This window comes from Haliotis cracherodii, unplaced genomic scaffold (assembly GCF_022045235.1).
Source record: "Haliotis cracherodii isolate W230 unplaced genomic scaffold, xgHalCrac1.p SCAF_10, whole genome shotgun sequence".
NCBI lineage: Eukaryota > Metazoa > Mollusca > Gastropoda > Lepetellida > Haliotidae > Haliotis > Haliotis cracherodii.
This window is the reverse complement of record NW_027266265.1, coordinates 25,125,866-25,145,853: the sequence shown is the minus strand read 5'-3', so window position 1 is coordinate 25,145,853 and position 19,988 is coordinate 25,125,866. Positions and strand designations below refer to the sequence as shown.

Sequence of the window (19,988 nt, the reverse complement as noted above, 5' to 3'; positions counted from 1 at the left end):
TTCATGTTGTGTAGAGGTACATGTGTTGTGTAGATTCATGTTGTGTAGTGGTACATGTGTTGTGTAGATTCATGTTGTGTAGTGGTACATGTGTTATGTAGATTCATGTTGTGTAGTAGATTCACGTTATGTAGTTGTACATGTGTTGTGTAGATTCATGTTGTGTAGTGGCATTGGCGTTGTGTAGATTCATGTTGTGTAGTGGTACATGTGTTGTGAAGATTCATGTTGTGTAGTGGTACATGTGTTGTGTAGATTCATGTTGTGTAGTGGTACATGTGTTGTGAAGATTCATGTTGTGTAGTGGTACATGTGTTGTGTAGATTCATGTTGTGTAGTGGTACATGTGTTGTGTAGACTCATGTTGTGTAGTGGTACATGTGTTGCATAGATTCATGTTGTTTAGTGGTACATGTGTTGTGTAGATTTATGGTGTGTAGTGGTACACGTGTTGTGTAGATTCATGTTGTGTAGTGGTACATGTGTTGTGTAGATTCATGTTGTGTAGTGGTACATGTGTTGTGTAGATTCATGTTGTGTAGTGGTACATGTGTTATGTAGATTCATGTTGTGTAGTGGTACATGTGTTATGTAGATTCATGTTGTGTAGTGGTACATGTGTTGTGTAGATTCATGTTGTGTAGTGGTACATGTGTTGTGTAGATTCATGTTGTGTAGTGGCATTGGCGTTGTGTAGATTCATGTTGTGTACTGGTACATGTGTTATGTAGATTCATGTTGTGTAGTGGTACATGTGTTGTGTAGATTCATGTTGTGTAGTGGTACATGTGTTATGTAGATTCATGTTGTGTAGTGGTACATGTGTTATGTAGATTCATGTTGTGTAGTGGTACATGTGTTGTGTAGATTCTTGTTGTGTAGTGGTACATGTGTTGTGAGGATTCATTTTGTGTAGTGGTACATGTGTTGTGTAGATTCATTTTGTGTAGTGGTACATGTGTTGTGTAGATTCATGTTGTGTAGTGGTACATGTGTTGTGTAGACTCATGTTGTGTACTGGTACATGTGTTGTGTAAATTCATGTTGTGTAGTGGTACATGTGTTGTGTAGATTCATGTTGTGTAGTGGTACATGTGTTGTGTAGATTCATGTTGTCTAGTGGCATTGGCGTTGTGTAGATTCATGTTGTGTAGTAGTACATGTGTTATGTTGATTCATGTTGTGTTGTGGTGCATGTGTTAGGTAGTGGTAAGTGTGTAATGTAGGTTCTTAACTGTCCCCTTAAGTGTGGCGAAATGTAAACTAAATGAACACAATTGTACTACGAGGTGCTACACACCCGCGTGAAGTCTCCTGTGATGAAGGCCTGTTCCACCCCGCTGTAGATTGTCAGTGGGATAAGCAGCTGCTGGTAGGGAGATTTGATCAGGTGTTTAAATGTCGATATAAGCAGGCGGGGCGACACTTTCTTGCTCGTCTTATTGTCATCCTTGTCCAGTTTGATTCGGTCGAGGAAGAAGATGATAGTCACAGCTGCGAGCACCGCACACCCTGTATAGATGCCACATACGATGTACACCTGCAACATAACACCAATTCATACAACATCTGCAACACAACACCACCTCGTACATCACCTGCAACAAAACACCAACTCATGCATCACCCCTGCACAATATAACACCAATTTATTCAGTAACTGCAACTTAACACCAACTCATGCAGCACCCCTGCATCATAACACCAACTCCTACAACACCTTCAGCATAACACCAACTCATGCAACACCTGCAACTTAACACCAATTTATTCAGTAACTGCAACATAACACCAATTTATTCAGTACCTGCAACATAACACCAACTCATGCAGCACCCCTGCATCATTACACCAACTCCTACAACACCTTCAACATAACACCAACTCATGCAACACCTGCAACATAAAACCAATTTATTCAGTAACTGCAACATAACACCAATATATTCAGTACCTGCAACATAACACCAACTCATGCAGCACCCCTGCATCATAACACCAACTCCTACAACACCTTCAAAATAACACCAACTCCTACAACACCTGCAACATAACACCAACTCCTACAACACCTGCAACATAACACCAACTCCTACAACACCTGCAACATAACACCAACTCCTACAACACCTGCAACATAACACCAACTTCCGTCACATCAGCTGTTTCAATCAGAGGGGGTTTATTGTGATTTGATATCCCTGACCGACCAACCAAAATTGGGTATTTTCGAAATTCATGATATAATGTCTGTTCAAGAGTGTCAAATGATACAATTTGATCAATGAGCTTAGGTTGTGTTTGTTAATTAAATCCGTCTACACAGACGAGCGTACGAAACTAAAATACACTAAACTGTCGGGGGTAAAAAGTCTACACTTTAGAATTGGATTTGACCAAAATAATACAATATCATATTGCCACGTTGTCAAAACGTTGCCAGGCTGAAAACTGTCGCCGAAACACTGCAAGCTGAAGGCCCACGACACAGCTAGGATACTCGTATCAAATACATCAAAGGTGGGTGTATACTTCTCTTTTGCCCTGTAGATTACATAACAGGCTTGATGAAAAAATCATGACGTGAGCAATTAGACATGACTGATTGATTTAAACATATTTATTCACAAGGAGTGAGCGGGATTGGGGGACAAGTTCTTCCAACTTAGACTGATACAGAGTTATTATGCACTGGTACCGAAATAGAGGCCCCACGGGGACTATAAGGACCTGAGTATATTCTTACAGTTTGGAGACTCTGTAAAACATGGTTGAGATTGAAGTCACTCTGCATTGATGGAACTGAAATTTTCCCAATCAATATCACATGCATGTCGTCATTGGTCTTGCAGAGTCTGTTAGATCTCGGAATACGTCACTCGGTCTCAGGCTCTATTCTCCCATGAGTGCATGTACTAAGTCAGGTCTGTTTGCAGGTGGATACGTCGTGGTCTGAGCTGACGATCAAGGTGGCCCCTTTCTGTCTGATCTGTCCATGGAGGATCCAGAGGGAGGTCGAGGGGACTCCGGGGTGGCGAGTTCCCTGCTGTAAGTCTCTGTGAAGCGCTCATATAATATATCTCTGTCTAGCGAATGATGGTGGTTGAGCATCACTTCATTATATCAAATTGTTTTCATCAATGTCTTCTTCCCTTTTTCACATTTGCCTCCAAGAAAACCACAAAGCAAGTATGACATATACGTGGACATTCTGCTAACCCTTTTGGGTCAGTTTGTAAGGATTCAGTATATAAAGACAAACTACATTATCGGAAGGCTAGTGTTAAACGGATAGGGTAATGATTATTTATCGTACTTGGATAGATTTATGATAATTGAATGCGTAGAAGCAAACCATGCTCGGTATAAAGGTCAAGGTCAGGGTGTATTTTACCATAATCCATTTTTTTTACAAAACACACATGCCATCAACAGTTGTGACAAACCAAACCATGCAGATATCCTGCCACATTGTCAACAGAGACAGCACGGGCACATGGTTCAGACGGCGCAAAGCAATAACTGCTCCCTACCTTTTGCGTCACTGGTCTCTCCAGGTTGGTATTGTCGGTTGCGTTGGTGTCTGCTGGGAAGAAGTTTGCCCCGCACTTTGACAGCTCATCGAATGTTTTGTTTGTGGCGTTGTGATTGTCATCTTTCTTGAAAATCGTGGATGATATAAGGTTGCCCCACACCTGACCTGCAAACATAGTCCACGGTTATACTATGTTGACCCTATTCTACTCACGTGGCAGATTCATTGATACAGCATATATTGCAAGCTAATCACCCTCCATCCCATTCCTGTTCTATGGTGTCACTGAACTAATAATACATGTCACATACGTTGTTTAACTGTTTGTAAAATGAACGCACCATGATTCTCGAGAGGGGTATAAACTTACTTGTTTTCTGTGTCGTGTATGTTTTAGTACTTTATATTATATGTGCTGGTGCGGTCCTATACTACATCCTTGTGTCGACAATATACATAATATCTTATCAGTACTACTTATCCCCTGCTTTTGCCCATTGTCCAGTGCCTTTTACCAACCAGTGATAAGTTAGGTCCTGGCTTCTAATTGTCCTTCCCTATCAGCTAATTACTGTGAAGTGTTGGCTTCCCTGGTTTAGTTTCCACCTTCGTCATCTTATTACTTTTGTTGTTCTTACAGGTACATATATAGGCTCTCTGCCTCATAGTATTCATTCACTGGATGAAGGAGTAAGCACATACTCCAAAATGTTGTGTTCCTCATAATAAAGAAGTTGACATTCATAAATTCTCTTCCTTTAGGAATATTACTCTTAACAGCTGACGTTTAACGTCACTGTATTACCCCTGATAATATATCTTTACCTAATTCACAACAGAACATCCCTTACTATCATATATACTGCTTATTACAATTTTCATCTCCGGGTTTTTGTTTTGTGACATTATGTTTGCACTAGTGTATAAAGGTTCAAAACTCCTTTGAAACTTCAACTTTGTTGGACATCTAGGTTACAAATGTTGGCGGAAATGTAAAGGATTTGGAGGTCGTGAAATAGTTTTAGCCATGACATCAATAGTTAAACTCTGACACTAACACTCCAATTACAAAGGCATTCCCGTCAAACATGACAATGTTCAGTTGGAACTATGTGTTCCCGGGAGCACCCCGCTTAAGGGGCAAATATTTGAGGTTCTCTTAAATAGCTTGACAAACAGACTCCAAAGGAGGTTGACACGAAGATAGAACTGTATGAGCACTATTTGATTGTATGAGATATAGACATAGAACTGTGCGTGAGTATTGTATGACTGTTTCATATATAGACATGACCATGACAAAACTAAGCCTTCGTACTACTCACTCGTGTTCTGCAACCGAAACAATTTAAAACGAGGTTAGAGGATTGCACGTCTGTATCAAAGTAAACACACCTGGTTTCCTGACTCAAATATGATGAGTTAGCCCAATTAAAAAACCCACTTTATTACACATGAGATGCATGATTGACACGGCACTGATGTGGAGGCACTGATGTGGAGAACATCAGTGTTCTGGAACTTCAGGACCCCTTCTCTTATACAACCTATTTTGACGGCTTCAGCGTTTATCACATGGTCAGCAATGAAACGTCTGTCCACATTTCACCTATAATATCAAAAATAGTTCAGCATTCACTAGGAAGTAAAGTTTTAAGTTGGTTAATGTGTTTTTGTACAATTAAATCTAAAATTGTTAGAGTTGTAAATAGTAAATTTCAGGAAATTATTTCTCTGATTAACCTTCTTCTAGCACCAAATGCATATATCACCCATGTTGAATAACGATTAAAAACTTCTTTCGGTACTCTTATCACAAACAGTATGCAGTTACCGATGGTCAACCTCTTTTATCAGTAACTGCAGATAGTTACCGATAATTAACAACTTCTATTTATCACTAACTACAGACAGTCCCCAACGATAATCTGCAAACATTCTCCGAGGCTCAATCACTTTTATCACAAACTGCAGACAAACTCCAATGGTCAACCACAGTTACCAACGATAACCACTTTAAGTCTCCCATGATCAGTTACATTATCACTAACTGCAGACAGTGTCCCATGATCAGTTATTTTATCACCAGCTGCAGACAGTCTCCCATGATCAGTTACTTTATCACCAGCTGCAGACAGTCTGTCACGATCAGTTACTTTATCACCAGCTGCAGACAGTGTCCCATGATCAGTTACTTTATCACTAGCTGCAGTCAGTCTCACATGATCAGTTACTTTATCAGTAACTGCAGACAGTCTGCCATGATCAGTTACTTTATCACCAGCTGCAGTCAGTCTCCCATGATCAGTTACTTTATCACCAGCTGCAGACAGTCTCCCATGATCAGTTACTTTATCACCAGCTGCAGTCAGTCTTCCATGATCAGTTACTATATCGCTAACTTCAGACAGTCTCCCATGATCAGTTACTATATCGCTAACTGCAGACAGTCTCCTGTGTGCAGTTACTTTATCACTAGCTGCAGACAGTGTCCCATGATCAGTTACTTTATCACCAGCTGCAGACAGCCTCACATGATCAGTTACTTTAACACTAGCTGCAGACAGTCTCCCATGATCAGTTACTTTATCACTAACTGCAGACAGTGCCCCATGATCAGTTACTTTATCACTAGCTGCAGATTGTCTCCAATGACCAGTTACTTTATCACCAGCTGCAGTCAGTCTTCCATGATCAGTTACTATATCGCTAACTTCAGACAGTCTCCCATGATCAGTTACTATATCGCTAACTGCAGACAGTCTCCTGTGTGCAGTTACTTTATCACTAGCTGCAGACAGTGTCCCATGATCAGTTACTTTATCACCAGCTGCAGACAGCCTCACATGATCAGTTACTTTAACACTAGCTGCAGAAAGTCTCCCATGATCAGTTACTTTATCACTAACTGCAGACAGTGCCCCATGATCAGTTACTTTATCACTAGCTGCAGATTGTCTCCAATGACCAGTTACTTTATCACCAGCTGCAGACAGTGTCCCATGATCATTTACTTTATCACCAGCTGCAGACAGTCTGTCATGATCAGTTACTTTATCACAGCTGCTGACAGTCTGTCATGATCAGTTACTTTATCACCAGCTGCAGACAGTCTGTCATGATCAGTTACTTTATCACCAGCTGCAGACAGTCTCCCGTGATCAGTTACTACATCGCTAACTGCAGACAGTCTCCTGTGTGCAGTTACTTTATCACTAGCTGCAGACAGTCTCACATGATCAGTTACTTTATCACCAGCTGCAGACAGTCTCACATGATCAGTTACTTTATCACTAGCTGCAGACAGTCTCCCATGATCAGTTACTTTATCACTAGCTGCAGATAGTGTCCCATGATCAGCTCCTTTATCACCAACTGTAGATAGTCTCCCATGATCAGTTACATTATCACTAGCTGCAGACAGTCTCCCATGATCAGTTACTTTATCACTAGCTGCAGACAGTGTCCCATGATCAGTTACTTTATCACTAGCTGCAGATAGTGTCCCATGATCAGCTCCTTTATCACCAACTGTAGATAGTCTCCCATGATCAGTTATATTATCACTAGCTGCAGACAGTCTCCCATGATCAGTTACTTTATCACTAGCTGCAGACAGTGTCCCATGATCAGTTACTTTATCACTAGCTGCAGTCAGTATCCCGTGATCAGCTCCTTTATCACCAACTGTAGATAGTCTCCCATGATCAGTTACATTATCACTAGCTGCAGATAGTCTCCCATGATCAGTTACTTTATCACTAGCTGCAGATAGTCTCCCATGATCAGTTACTTTATCACTAACTGCAGATAGTCTCCTATGATCAGTTATCGACCAACTGTTTCCGCCTGCTTTCCTCACCCTTCAAGAAACGACCAGCCAACACAGATGTGCAACCTCTTACCCTTTCGTAAACGACCGGTCAACAGGGGTGTGCACCTTTTACCCTTTCCTTAACGACCGCGACTCAACCTTTGACATATCCACTGTGCAAGATTACAGTGATTAATCAATCAACGTATTCTCTGTTGATCCTTTTGATGGCTAGACATTATCCGTCGAAAAAAACGTACAAAAGGTTACAAACACGTAAATCAACTGATCATTCATCTCTTGCTGTCTGCCACGTGCATATTACATAACACACATTTCACCTCACTTCAAACCTGGAATTAGATTAGATTGAATAATTACCCCAGACACGGGAAATGCCAAAAGGGAACCTTTATCAGGTAGTGGTGCTACCACTAATTATACCTGTAATAAATTCATTAACTGAGCATCAAGTGAATAACGACAAATACACAAGTGTAGGGTTCTACCAGAACATACAATCCGAAATCCAAAAATGTTTTCACTGCAGGGATACTTTGTTTTATTATTAAACTATAAGCATCAGGGGAATTTCCAACTAACGACATCCGTTGAGCTGCCACCGTTCTTATTCCTGTTTGTTTACGCGACCGGTCGACAGGGGTGTGCACCTCTTACCCTTTCCTTCCTTGACGAGAGTTCAATAGGGTCGTGCATCTCCTACTGTTTCCTAACTTGACGACCGGTCAACAGGGATGTGCACCTCATACCCTTTCCGTAACGACCGGTCAACAGAGGTGTGCAGCTCCTACGCTTTACTTAACGACCTGTCAACAGGGATGTGCAGCTCCTACCCTTTCCTTTCTTAACGACTGGTCAACAGGGGTGTGCACCTCCTACCATTTCCTTCCTTGACGACCGGTCAACAAGGGTGTGCACCTCTGAACCTTTACTTAACGACTGGTCAACACGGGTGTGCAGCTCCTATTCTTTCCTTAACGACTGCTCAACAGGGGTGTGCAGCTCCTACCCTTTCCTTAACGACTGCTCAACAGGGGTGTGCAGCTCCTACCCTTTCCTTTCTAAACGACCGGTCAACAGGGGTGTCCACCTCCTACCCTTTCCTTCCTTAAAGACCAGTCAACAGGGGTGTCCACCTCCTACCCTTTCCTTCCTTAACGACAGGTCAACAGGGGTGTGCACCTCCTACCCTTTCCTTCCTTGACAACAGGTCAACAGGGCTGCGCACCGCCTACCCTTTCGTTCCTTGACGACAGGTCAACGGGGTCGTGCATCTCCTACTGTTTCCTTACTTGACGACAGGTCAACTGGGGTTTGCACCTCTTACCCTCTCCTTGACGACTGGTCAACAGAGGTGTGCACCTCATACCCTTTACTTAACGACCTGTCAACAGGGGTGTGCAGCTCCTACCCTTTCCTTTCTTAACGACTGGTCGACAGGGGTGTGCACCTCATACCCTTTCCGTAACGACCGGTCAACAAGGGTGTGCAGCTCCTACCCTTTACTTAACGACCTGTCAACAGGGGTGTGCAGCTCTTACCCTTTCCTTGACGACCGGTCAACAGGGGTGTGCACCTCATACCCTTTCCGTCACGACCGGTCAACAGGGGTTTGCTGCTCCTACCCTTTCTTTTCTTAACGACCGGTCAACAAGGGTGTGCAGCTCCTACCCTTTACTTAACGACCTGTCAACAGGGGTGTGCAGCTCTTACCCTTTCCTTGACGACCGGTCGACAAGGGTGTGCACCTCATACCCTTTCCTTGACGACCGGTCAACAGGGGTGTGCACCTCCTACCCTTTCTTTTCTTAATGACCGGTCGACAGGGTGTGCACCTCATACCCTTTCCTTGACGACCGGTCAACAAGGGTGTGCAGCTCCTACCCCTTCCTTCCTTAACGACCGGTCAACAGGGTTTTGCGGCTCTTACCCTTTCCTTGACGACCGGTCAACAGGGGTGTGCAGCTCCTACCCTTTACTTAACGACTGGTCAACAGGGGCGTGCAGCTCCTATCCTTTCCTTAACGACTGGTCACTAGAGGTGTGCACCTCATACCCGTTCCGTAACGACCGGTCAACAGGGGCGTGCAGCTCCTATCCTTTCCTTAACGACTGGTCAACAGGGGTGTGCACCTCCTACCCATTCCTTCCTTGACGACCGGTCAACAGGGGTGTGCGAAACACTTATTTGGGCAGCTTTAACGCTAAAATAACGACTGGTCAACAGGGGTGTGCACCTCATACTCTTTCCTTAACGACCGGTCAACAGGGGTGTGCAGCTCCAACCCTTTACTTAACGACCGGTCAACAGGGGTGTGCATCTCCTACCCGTTCCATCCTTAACGACTTTTCAACAGGGGTGTGCACCTCCTACCCTTTCCTTCCTTAACGACCAGTCAACAGGGGTTTGCACCTCATACCCTTTCCTTCCTTAACGACCAGTCAACAAGGGTGTGCACCTCCGAACCTTTACTTAACGACTGGTCAACAGGGGTGTGCAGCTCCTATCCTTTCCTTAACGACTGGTCAACAGGGGTGTGCACCTCCGAATCTTTACTTAACGACTGGTCAACAGGGTTGTGCACATCCTACCCTTTCCTTAACGACTGGTCAACAGGGATGTGCAGCTCCTATCCTTTCCTTAACGACTGGTCAACAGGGGTGTGCACCTCCTACCCTTTCCTTGACGACTGCTCAACAGGGGTGTGCAGCTCCTATCCTTTCCTTAACGACTGGTCAACAGGGGTGTGCAGCTCCTATCCTTTCCTTAATGACCGGTCAACAAGGGTGTGCAGCTCCTTCCCTTTCCTTAACGACTTGTCAACAGGGATGTGCAGCTCCTTCCCTTTCCTTAGCGACTGGTCAACAGGGATGTGCAGCTCCTATCCTTTCCTTAACGACTGGTCAACAGGAGTGTGCACCTCCTACCCTTTACTTAACAACCGGTCAACAGGGGTGTGCACCTCCTACCCATTCCTTCCTTGACGACCGGTCAACAGGGGTGTGCGAAACACTTATTTGGGCAGCTTTAACGCTAAAATAACCAATAAAACAACAAAGGGCGGACAGCTCTGGGACTAAAGTAAACGATCGATAAGCGGTTTCTTACAGCTCCCTCCCTTCACACAACGACAGGCCAACAGAAAACCTACCTTTGTGAAAACGATCGTCCACAAGGGCGTGCAACTTAATGTTTTAGTAAGGCCATGTTACGCTTACCCTTTCGTAAAGACCGATCTAAAGGGACATGCAGCTCTCACCGGTCAACAGGTGTGTGCAAAAACTCTTTCCCTTAATTAAAAGGGCGCGAAAACCATTAGAAAACGACAAGCGTCTCAACTGACCGGTTATCAAAGGTGTGTAGTTTAACCCTTTAGTGGAAGACAGGCTAAATGGGTTGTGCTATTCTTACCTTATACTAAACGACCGACTAACAGTTGCATGCAGCACCTCCCCTTTTGCAAATGACCGGCCGTCATGTGTGTTGCTCAAACACTTTTGACAATGACCGAACGTCACGGGTGTGCAGCTGTAACACTTTGCAAATGACCGACCATCGTGGGTGTGTGTGTATTAAATGTTAGTGAACAAGTGAAGTATAGCAAACGCGCTGTGTAAAAAAACATAATCATTTCTACATGATGTCTATAGTGTTTGACACGGTGTATGACGATATGTGAAGGTAATTCAGTGGTTGCAATACATGAGATTAACGATGTTTCAGCGTGTGCGTATGTAAATACTACATCTCTGTAAGAAGCTGGCAAGTGTGACGAGTGAGGCTTTCCAGATATTGTCTTTACTCTAAATCCCCTTTGTGTTGACTTCAAGTGCACATTTCTGTGTACATTACGTGCTAACCGCGGAAGAATGTCCTTGTCAAAGATTTGTCCAGTCAGGGACGGGAAGGGATCCATACGACCCGGGAAACAAGCGCGACCCAGCATCACAACAGTGGCCTGACTTGCAGGGAATGTAGATCTGCACTTGTACTCCGTCACCAGAGACGAAACAATTCCACACATTGATCAGACAGCCCTACTCCCTGCCTATACCAGGTCATCAGGGAATAGATCGATCGTGTGTATCCCTCTCTAATCTATGATGTTCAAATAGTTTCTTAAGATATATTTTTTTTAAACTAAGATTTTACTTCCATTAGAATTCTCCATTACAGTGGGAGTCCTGACACGTTTATGTGTCACACAGACACGTACCAGCTTTCATGTCTGATGTATCTAAACATGGGCCATCTTTTAGTTGAATAAAAGTTTAATGAAGCGATTTTGAACAGGCCACTTCACAAAGAAACAATGTCCGCACCCAAGTTAATAACATTACATTGAGCAGTGGTAGAGCTGGGGACCCACGTGGATCGTGTTGCACTACTTAAGGAGGGTTATATAAATTACTAATACGAGAATTCTACATTAACGTAGGAGTAAATATGAACACGTTATCTCAACTGTTTTAAAACACCTTAATGTCATTTATTGCGCGCGCGCGCGTACGCGTGCGTGCGTGCGTGCGTGCGTGTGATATGTTGGGTGATCAGATATAACTTTCCTTACTGTGAAACACTAATGAACACTCCTTGGTGTGGACTATTCACACATCCACTTGCTTTACAAAATAAACTGTATCTTCCTCATCCACTTGAGTATTTTTTTTAGAAATACTCACTGATCTTATGCATCAACAATTTTGTATTTTCCTTTACAGATCTAATAATCCACCGTTCTCGCCTTATCAAGGAACCATGACGTGTGACGTCACAGAAATTCCACACTTTATATTTAAAGACTTTACTCTCAGTGTCAGAAGTTTCAGAATTTAGTTTACTGTTCGATTAGGTATGAGCGTGATATATGAAAAGACATAACAGTGCAGACCCTTAGAATTGAACACGGGTGGAAATTAGATTTACTCACTTGTTTGAAAAATCATGAAGAAAACACCAAAGAAAGCATTGATGACAGCATCTTCTGTTTGTCCCGTCATTTTAGCATACCAAACACCTGTTTGTGTTAGATACGTGCATTTAGCCGACCACAGCGGAGCAGCCCCCAGACCCAGGATGACAGCAGCAGGCGCCATCAAGCCCCACACGGGGTAGAAGTTGGCGCCCATGTACAGGATGTAACCCAACATCGAAAGTGGTATGGTCCACTTGCATCCAAGATGTGCGATCATGAAGGGCGGAACAAATAAACACGATAGTACTAAGGCACCGTATAAGATGGACAAACTGCCTGATCCCACCCCGCTCTTCATGTTGAGGCTGGTCTGGAGGTTGGACATGGACTGGAAGGCGGTGAACAGGAACAGGAAGCCCACGCTCACAACCAGCAGGTTCTTGATTACTTTCATTTTGGTAAATTTTGCTGTGAGCTGTGCGGCCGGGTCTTTGTTTTCAACATTTTTCTCCGGGAGTTCCATAGCTTCTGTATAGCTTGGAGGAGTATCCTTTTTCTTTTCAGTTGACATCTACAACACACACACACATACGCATTTATTAGTCAGTTGAACTTTCAAAGATATTTCATAATAAATACAGCATCCTGTGGTATTTGTAAACCCATATTTTTCTGACTATCAATCGTATTACAGAAACAACATGGTGATTAAGAGGTGATAGCTAGTAATTCACTATCCAGGGGAGGCTGAATTTCAACACTGGTCAACGCAACTTACACAACCTGAAGATGTAACAAATAAGCTAGATAAAGCAGTACATACAAACAATCGGGTGCATTTATCAAACCTGGTGCCTCCGGTCAAAAATGGAATGTGACCTCATGGGTAGGATAGAACAAAATAAGCAGCTGTGCAGTATGTGTGTAAGGATCGTTCACAACAGCTGTGAGGCCAATACTCTGCCAGACGTCATCCAGCACAGCTGCGTGAAGCCATTGCTCTGTCTGACATCATCCAGCACAGCTGCGTGAAGCCATTACTCTGCCAGATGTCATCCAGCACAGCTGCGTGAAGCCATTACACCGACAGACGTCATCTAGCACAGCTGCGTGAAGCCATTACTCTGTCAGATGTCATCCAGCACAGCTGCGTGAAGCCATTACTCTGCCAGATGTCATCCAGCACAGCTGCGTGAAGCCATTACTCTGCCAGACGTCATCCAGCACAGCTGCGTGAAGCCATTACTCTCTCAGATGTCATCCAGCACAGCTGCGTGAAGCCATTACTCTGCCAGATGTCATCCAGCACAGCTGCGTAAAGCCATTACTCCGCCAGACGTCATCCAGCACTGCTGCGTGAAGCCATTACTCTGCCAGACGTCATCCAGCACAGCTGCGTGAAGCCATTACTCTGCCAGATGTCATCCAGCACAGCTGAGTGAAGCCATTTCTCTGTCAGATGTCATCCAGCACAGCTGCGGAAGCCATTATTCTGTCAGACGGTCATCCAGCACAGTGGCGTGAATCCATTATTCTGTCAGATATCATCCAACACAGCTGCGTGAAGCCATTACTTTGCCAGATGTCATCCAGCACAGCTGCGTGAAGCCATTACTCTGTCAGATGTCATCCAGCACAGCTGCGTGAAGCCATTACTCTGCCAGATGTCATCCAGCACAGCTGCGTGAAGCCATTACTCTGCCAGATGTCATCCAGCACAGCTGAGTGAAGCCATTTCTCTGTCAGATGTCATCCAGCACAGCTGCGGAAGCCATTATTCTGTCAGACGGTCATCCAGCACAGTGGCGTGAAGCCATTATTCTGTCAGATATCATCCAACACAGCTGCGTGAAGCCATTACTTTGCCAGATGTCATCCAGCACAGCTGCGTGAAGCCATTACTCTGCCAGATGTCATCCAGCACAGCTGCGTGCAGCCATTATTCTGTCAGATGTCATCCAGCACAGCTGCTTGGAGCCATTATTCTGCCAGATGTCATCCAGCACAGCTGCGTGAAGCCATTACTCTGTCAGATGTCATCCAGCACAGCTGCGTGAAGCCATTACTCTGCCAGATGTCATCCAGCACAGCTGCGTGAAGCCATTACTCTGCCAGATGTCATCCAGCACGACTCTTTGTGATTACCCACGGCTCTCTGTTACAGAGTGAGAATAAGAATCAACTTCAACTGTTGTCTTCCTCCAACATCGAAACAGAAGCCCCAACTGTATCAATTTAAGTCATGTTATTATGACTGGAATGATTTTGATATTAACTACTTGCACCATTCCTAGCTTTTATATTCATCGGAAAAATAAAAGGAACAAAGTAGGATCATGTATTTGCAGTGTGACACAATCTCTTCCCGTCTGGGTACACGCTAAAAATACCATTTATTTTTCCCATTAGTACATATTCAGCCCAAGCGTTTTTCTTGCAAAACAAACCAGGACATGTTCTCGCTTATACCTGTGTGTGGACATTAAACATTACGCTTGGTTGTACATGCTTCAGTATTTAATGTGTATATGCAATATAACAAGAATGTTTACTTTCACTGATAAGCTGAGTTACTGCGCAGTATTTATTGCCTTTTTGTGAGCAGTGGTCGATAAGATTCGGCATATATGAGACTTGTGTTTTATAAATTGGATACGCGTGACAACTTGGAGAGATCGGTAGAGTAAACAATACCTTCTATATGTCACGTTACTAACATCAATATCTGCTCATAACATTCAACTTGTTACATTCAACTGTCTGTTATTGTCTCGTTTACTGTGATTTATGTTGTGTTCTCAGCAACATTTAAGTACTCAGAATTTAAGCGTTTTTTTATTTTCCTCTTTTTATTATCCACTGAACCTCACAGAACATGCCGCTGGAAACTGAAGGTCACCCTGTACGTCCTCTCAACAACAGATTGTGTTACAAAGACGGATGGCCATATTAGCAAGACTGTCACGAGGAGCATGTTGAAAATAGTATCGGTATAACTAACTTTACATTACACATGTCACTAGGTGAGCAAAATGAATAAACATTACGGCGCAACTATGAAGTCCTTGTTGTAATCTAGACAAATATATCCATGTATTAAAATGAAGGTCTTTTGATTCAAACATGTGTAGAGTAACCGAAAAAAACTCACACTGTTTTTACTTATCAGGCGGTTTGTGGTTTTTTTTCAGGACATGCTTGGTGCAATGCTTTCCCTTTATGTCGTGCAATATTCTCAGAAGTTTCAACCTTTGGTGTCTACATTTCACCGCAACCGAACATGCTCTTTCCAAGAAGATTTCAAAGAGCGTCATACGACTCTTGTTCAAAGTTGTTTGATCAGGGTTAACCATTTAAGGCTTAAGTAAAAAACCTAGCTTTCAAAAAGTTTTATGGTAGACATATGGAAGGCTTTTCTAAATTTCACGCATCAGCGACGAAAACGATGTTCGTTGCAATTCCCTATTTCGATTTGTACCATACCAATCCCGTGGTCTTCTTTTCAGGTAACCAATTGACTTGGCCTTGCATGTGTTTGTGACGGGTGCTAACGTTTGGACAGGATATGCTCACCTTTTCGCGAACACTTGGTATACCTTTGGTATAAATTCATGATTTAGTAGTGATTCATATTTGATAGTGATTCCTTTGCTTTTAGCAAAGATTCCTTTATGATTATGGAAATAGTTTTGTGGCTTCTATTTACGGTCACAGTATTCCGCTATATTTGCATGACATTTTCACTTATAATCCTGTAATTGCCATCATCGCCTGTCCAGATATGACCTTGCTCACATATGGTTCTGCAACCTTCCACAAGTTTGATTGTACAGGTGTCTCAAATACATGTTCGACAACACAAACTGTCCACCTGTCTCATACTACTGAACAAACTGTCCACCTGTCTCATACTACTGAACAAACTGTCCACCTGTCTCATACTACTGAACAAACTGTCCACCTGTCTCATACTACTGAACACACTGTCCACCTGTCTCATACTACTGAACAAACTGTCCACCTATCTGATATTACTGAACAAACTGTCCACCTGTCTCATACTACTGAACAAACTGTCCACTGTCTCATACTACTGAACAAACTGTCCACCTGTCTCATACTACTGAACAAACTGCCCGCTTGTCTGATACTTCTGATGATGGTCACGTGGTCATAGTCACAGCGCACAGGTCACAGATCTGTCGTGGAGAGTTCTTGGATGGGTGACAGCGTTCGGCAGCTTGGCTCCTAAGAGTGTCTTGCTCCGCACCGTGGAAGTGACGTAGCAGTGAATGGGTACCCGGTAAGATGGGATGGCAACGTGGTTCTTAACCTTCAAGTACATAACAGGCAGTTCCCTAGGGAGATGAGAATGAATGTGCTGACACTACTAAACAAATTTCCGAATGTCTTGGTACTTCTGAACAAGCTGCTTGTCTGATACTAACTGCCCGCTTGTCTGTCTTGATACCACTTAACATACAGCCCGACTGTCTTGATACAAGTGCCTGTGTGATACAACTGAACAACCTGACTGCTTCTCTGTGTGATACAACTGAACAACCTGACTGCTTCTCTGTGTGATAAAACTGAACAGGCTGCCTGTCTGTGTGATACAACTGAACAAACTCTCCATCTGTCTAAGTAATACTACTGAACAGAATGCTTCTCTGTGTGATACTACCGAACAGACTGCCTGCATGTGTGATACTACTGAACAGACTGCCTGTCTGTGTGATACTACTGAACAGACTGCTTTTCTGTGTGATACGTCTGAACAGACTGCCTGCCTGTGTGATACTACTAAACGGATTGCCTGTCTCAGGCAGGTGGAGAGACTGCTTTTCTGTGTGATGCTACTGAACAACCCGACTGCTTGTCTGTGTGATACCACTGAACCTGGCACCTTGTCTGTGTGATACTACTGAACAACCTGACTGTGATACTACTGAACAGACTGCCTGTCAGTGTGATACTACTGAATAGATTGCCTGCCTGTTTGATACCATTGAACAGACTGCCTGTTTGTGTTATACTACTGAACAAACTGCCTGTCTGTCTCATGGTATTAAACAAACTGTCCCCCTTTCTGTGTGATACTTCTAAACAGACTGCCTCTTTGTGTGATACTACTGAACAGACTGCTTCTCTGTGTGATACTTCTGAACAACCTGACTGCTTGTCTGTGTAATACCATTGAGCAGACTGCCTGTTTGTGTGATCCTACTGAACTGACTGCTTCTCCGTGTGATACGTCTGAACAGACTGCCTGCCCTGTGTGATACTACTAAACGGATTGCCTTTCTATGTGATACCACTGAACAGACTGCTTCTCCGTGTGATACGTCTGAACAGACTGCCTGCCTGTGTTATACTACTGAACGAACTGCCTGCCTGTGTGATACAACTGAACAGACTGCCTGTCTGATGTGATACAACTGAACAGACTGCCTGTCTGTGTGATACTACTGAACAGATTGCCTGTCTGTGTGATACAACTGAACAGACTGTCTGTCTGTGTGATACAACTGAACAGACTACCTGCCTGTGTGATACAACTGAACAGACTGCCTGTCTGTGTGATACTACTGAACAGACTGCCTGTCTGTGTGATACTACTGAACAGGCTGCCTGTCTGTGTGATACAACTGAACAGACTGCTTCTCCGTGTGATACGTCTGAACAGATTGCCTGTCTGTTTGATGCTACTGAACAGACTGCTTTTCTGTGTGATACAACTGAACAACCCGACTGCTTGTCTGTGTGATACCACTGAACCTGACATTTTGTCTGTGTGATATTACTGAACAGCCTGACTGTGATACCACTGAACAGACTGCTTGCCTGTTTGATACCACTGAACAGATTGGCTATCTGTGTCATACTACTGACCACACTCTCCACCTGTCTGTGGGATACTACTGAACAAACTGCCTGTCTGTCTCATGGTATTAAACAAACTGTCCCCCTTTCTGTGTGATACTACTGAACAGACTGCCTCTTTGTGTGATACTACTGAACAGACTGCTTCTCTGTGTTATACTTCTGAACAACCTGACTGCTTGTCTGTGTAATACCACTGAGCAGACTGCCTGTTTGTGTGATACAACTGAACAGACTGCCTGTCTGTGTGATACTACTGAACAGACTGCCTGTCTGTGTGATACTTCTGAACAACCTGACTGCTGGTCTGTGTAATACCACTGAGCAGACTGTCTGTTTGTGTGATACTACTGAACAGACTGCTTCTCCGTGTGATACGTCTGAACAGACTGCCTGCCTGTGTGATACTACTAAACGGATTGCCTGTCTATGTAATACCACTGAACAGACTGCTTCTCCGTGTGATACGTCTGAACAGACTGCCTGCCTGTGTTATACTACTGAACGAACTGCCTGCCTGTGTGATACAACTGAACAGACTGCCTGTCTGATGTGATACAACTGAACAGACTGCCTGTCTGTGTGATACTACTAAACAGATTGCCTGCCTGTGTGATACAACTGAACAGACTGCCTGCCTGTGTGATACAACTGAACAGACTGCCTGTCTGTGTGATACAACTGAACAGACTGCCTGCCTGTGTGATACAACTGAACAGACTGCCTGCCTGTGTGATACAACTGAAAAGACTGCCTGTCTGTGTGATACTACTGAACAGACTGCTTCTCTGTGTGATACGTCTGAACAGACTGCTTCTCTGTGTGATACAACTGAACAGACTGCTTGTCTGTGTGATACAACTGAACAGACTGCCTGTCTGTGTGATACTTCTGAACAACCTGACTGCTTGTCTGTGTAATACCACTGAGCAGACTGCCTGTTTGTGTGATACTACTGAACTGACTGCTTCTCCGTGTGATACGTCTGAACAGACTGCCTGCCTGTGTTATACTACTGAACGAACTGCCTGTCTGTGTGATACAACTGAACAGACTGCCTGTCTGATGTGATACAACTGAACAGACTGCCTGTCTGTGTGATACTACTAAACAGATTGCCTGCCTGTGTGATACAACTGAACAGACTGCCTGCCTGTGTGATACAACTGAACAGACTGCCTGTCTGTGTGATACAACTGAACAGACTGCCTGCCTGTGTGATACAACTGAACAGACTGCCTGCCTGTGTGATACAACTGAAAAGACTGCCTGTCTGTGTGATACTACTGAACAGACTGCTTCTCTGTGTGATACGTCTGAACAGACTGCTTCTCCGTGTGATACAACTGAACAGACTGCTTCTCTGTGTGATACAACTGAACAGACTGCTTGTCTGTGTGATACAACTGAACAGACTGCCTGTCTGTGTGATACAACTGAACAGACTGCTTCTCTGTGTGATACAACTGAACAGACTGCTTGTCTGTGTGATACAACTGAACAGACTGCCTGTCTGTGTGATACTACTGAACAGACTGCCTGTCTGTGTGATACAACTGAACAGACTGCCTGTCTGTGTGATACTACTGAACAGACTGCCTGTCTGTGTGATACAACTGAACAGACTGCTTGTCTGTGTGATACTACTGAACAGACTGCCTGTCTGTGTGATACAACTGAACAAACTGCCTGTCTGTGTGATATTACTGAACAAACTGCCTGTCTGTGTGATATTACTGAACAGACTGCCTCTCTGATGTGATACAACTGAACAAACTGCCTGTCTGTGTGATACGTCTGAACAGACTGCCTGTCTGTG

The 19,988-nt window shown here is 43.8% G+C and overlaps 1 protein-coding gene across 1 annotated transcript in view; it reads right to left on the bottom strand.

The window, feature by feature from the left end:
- Positions 1-19,988, bottom strand: part of LOC139454199 (protein unc-93 homolog A-like) — a 30,886-nt gene that overhangs the window by 5,980 nt on the left and 4,918 nt on the right. Inside the window, exons 2-4 of the mRNA XM_071235771.1 lie at positions 12,302-12,857; positions 3,534-3,700; positions 1,301-1,540 (exon numbers count right to left, since the gene is read on the bottom strand). Coding sequence (XP_071091872.1) covers positions 1,301-1,540; positions 3,534-3,700; positions 12,302-12,857 — 963 coding nt within the window. The remainder of the gene's footprint in view (positions 1-1,300; positions 1,541-3,533; positions 3,701-12,301; positions 12,858-19,988) is intronic.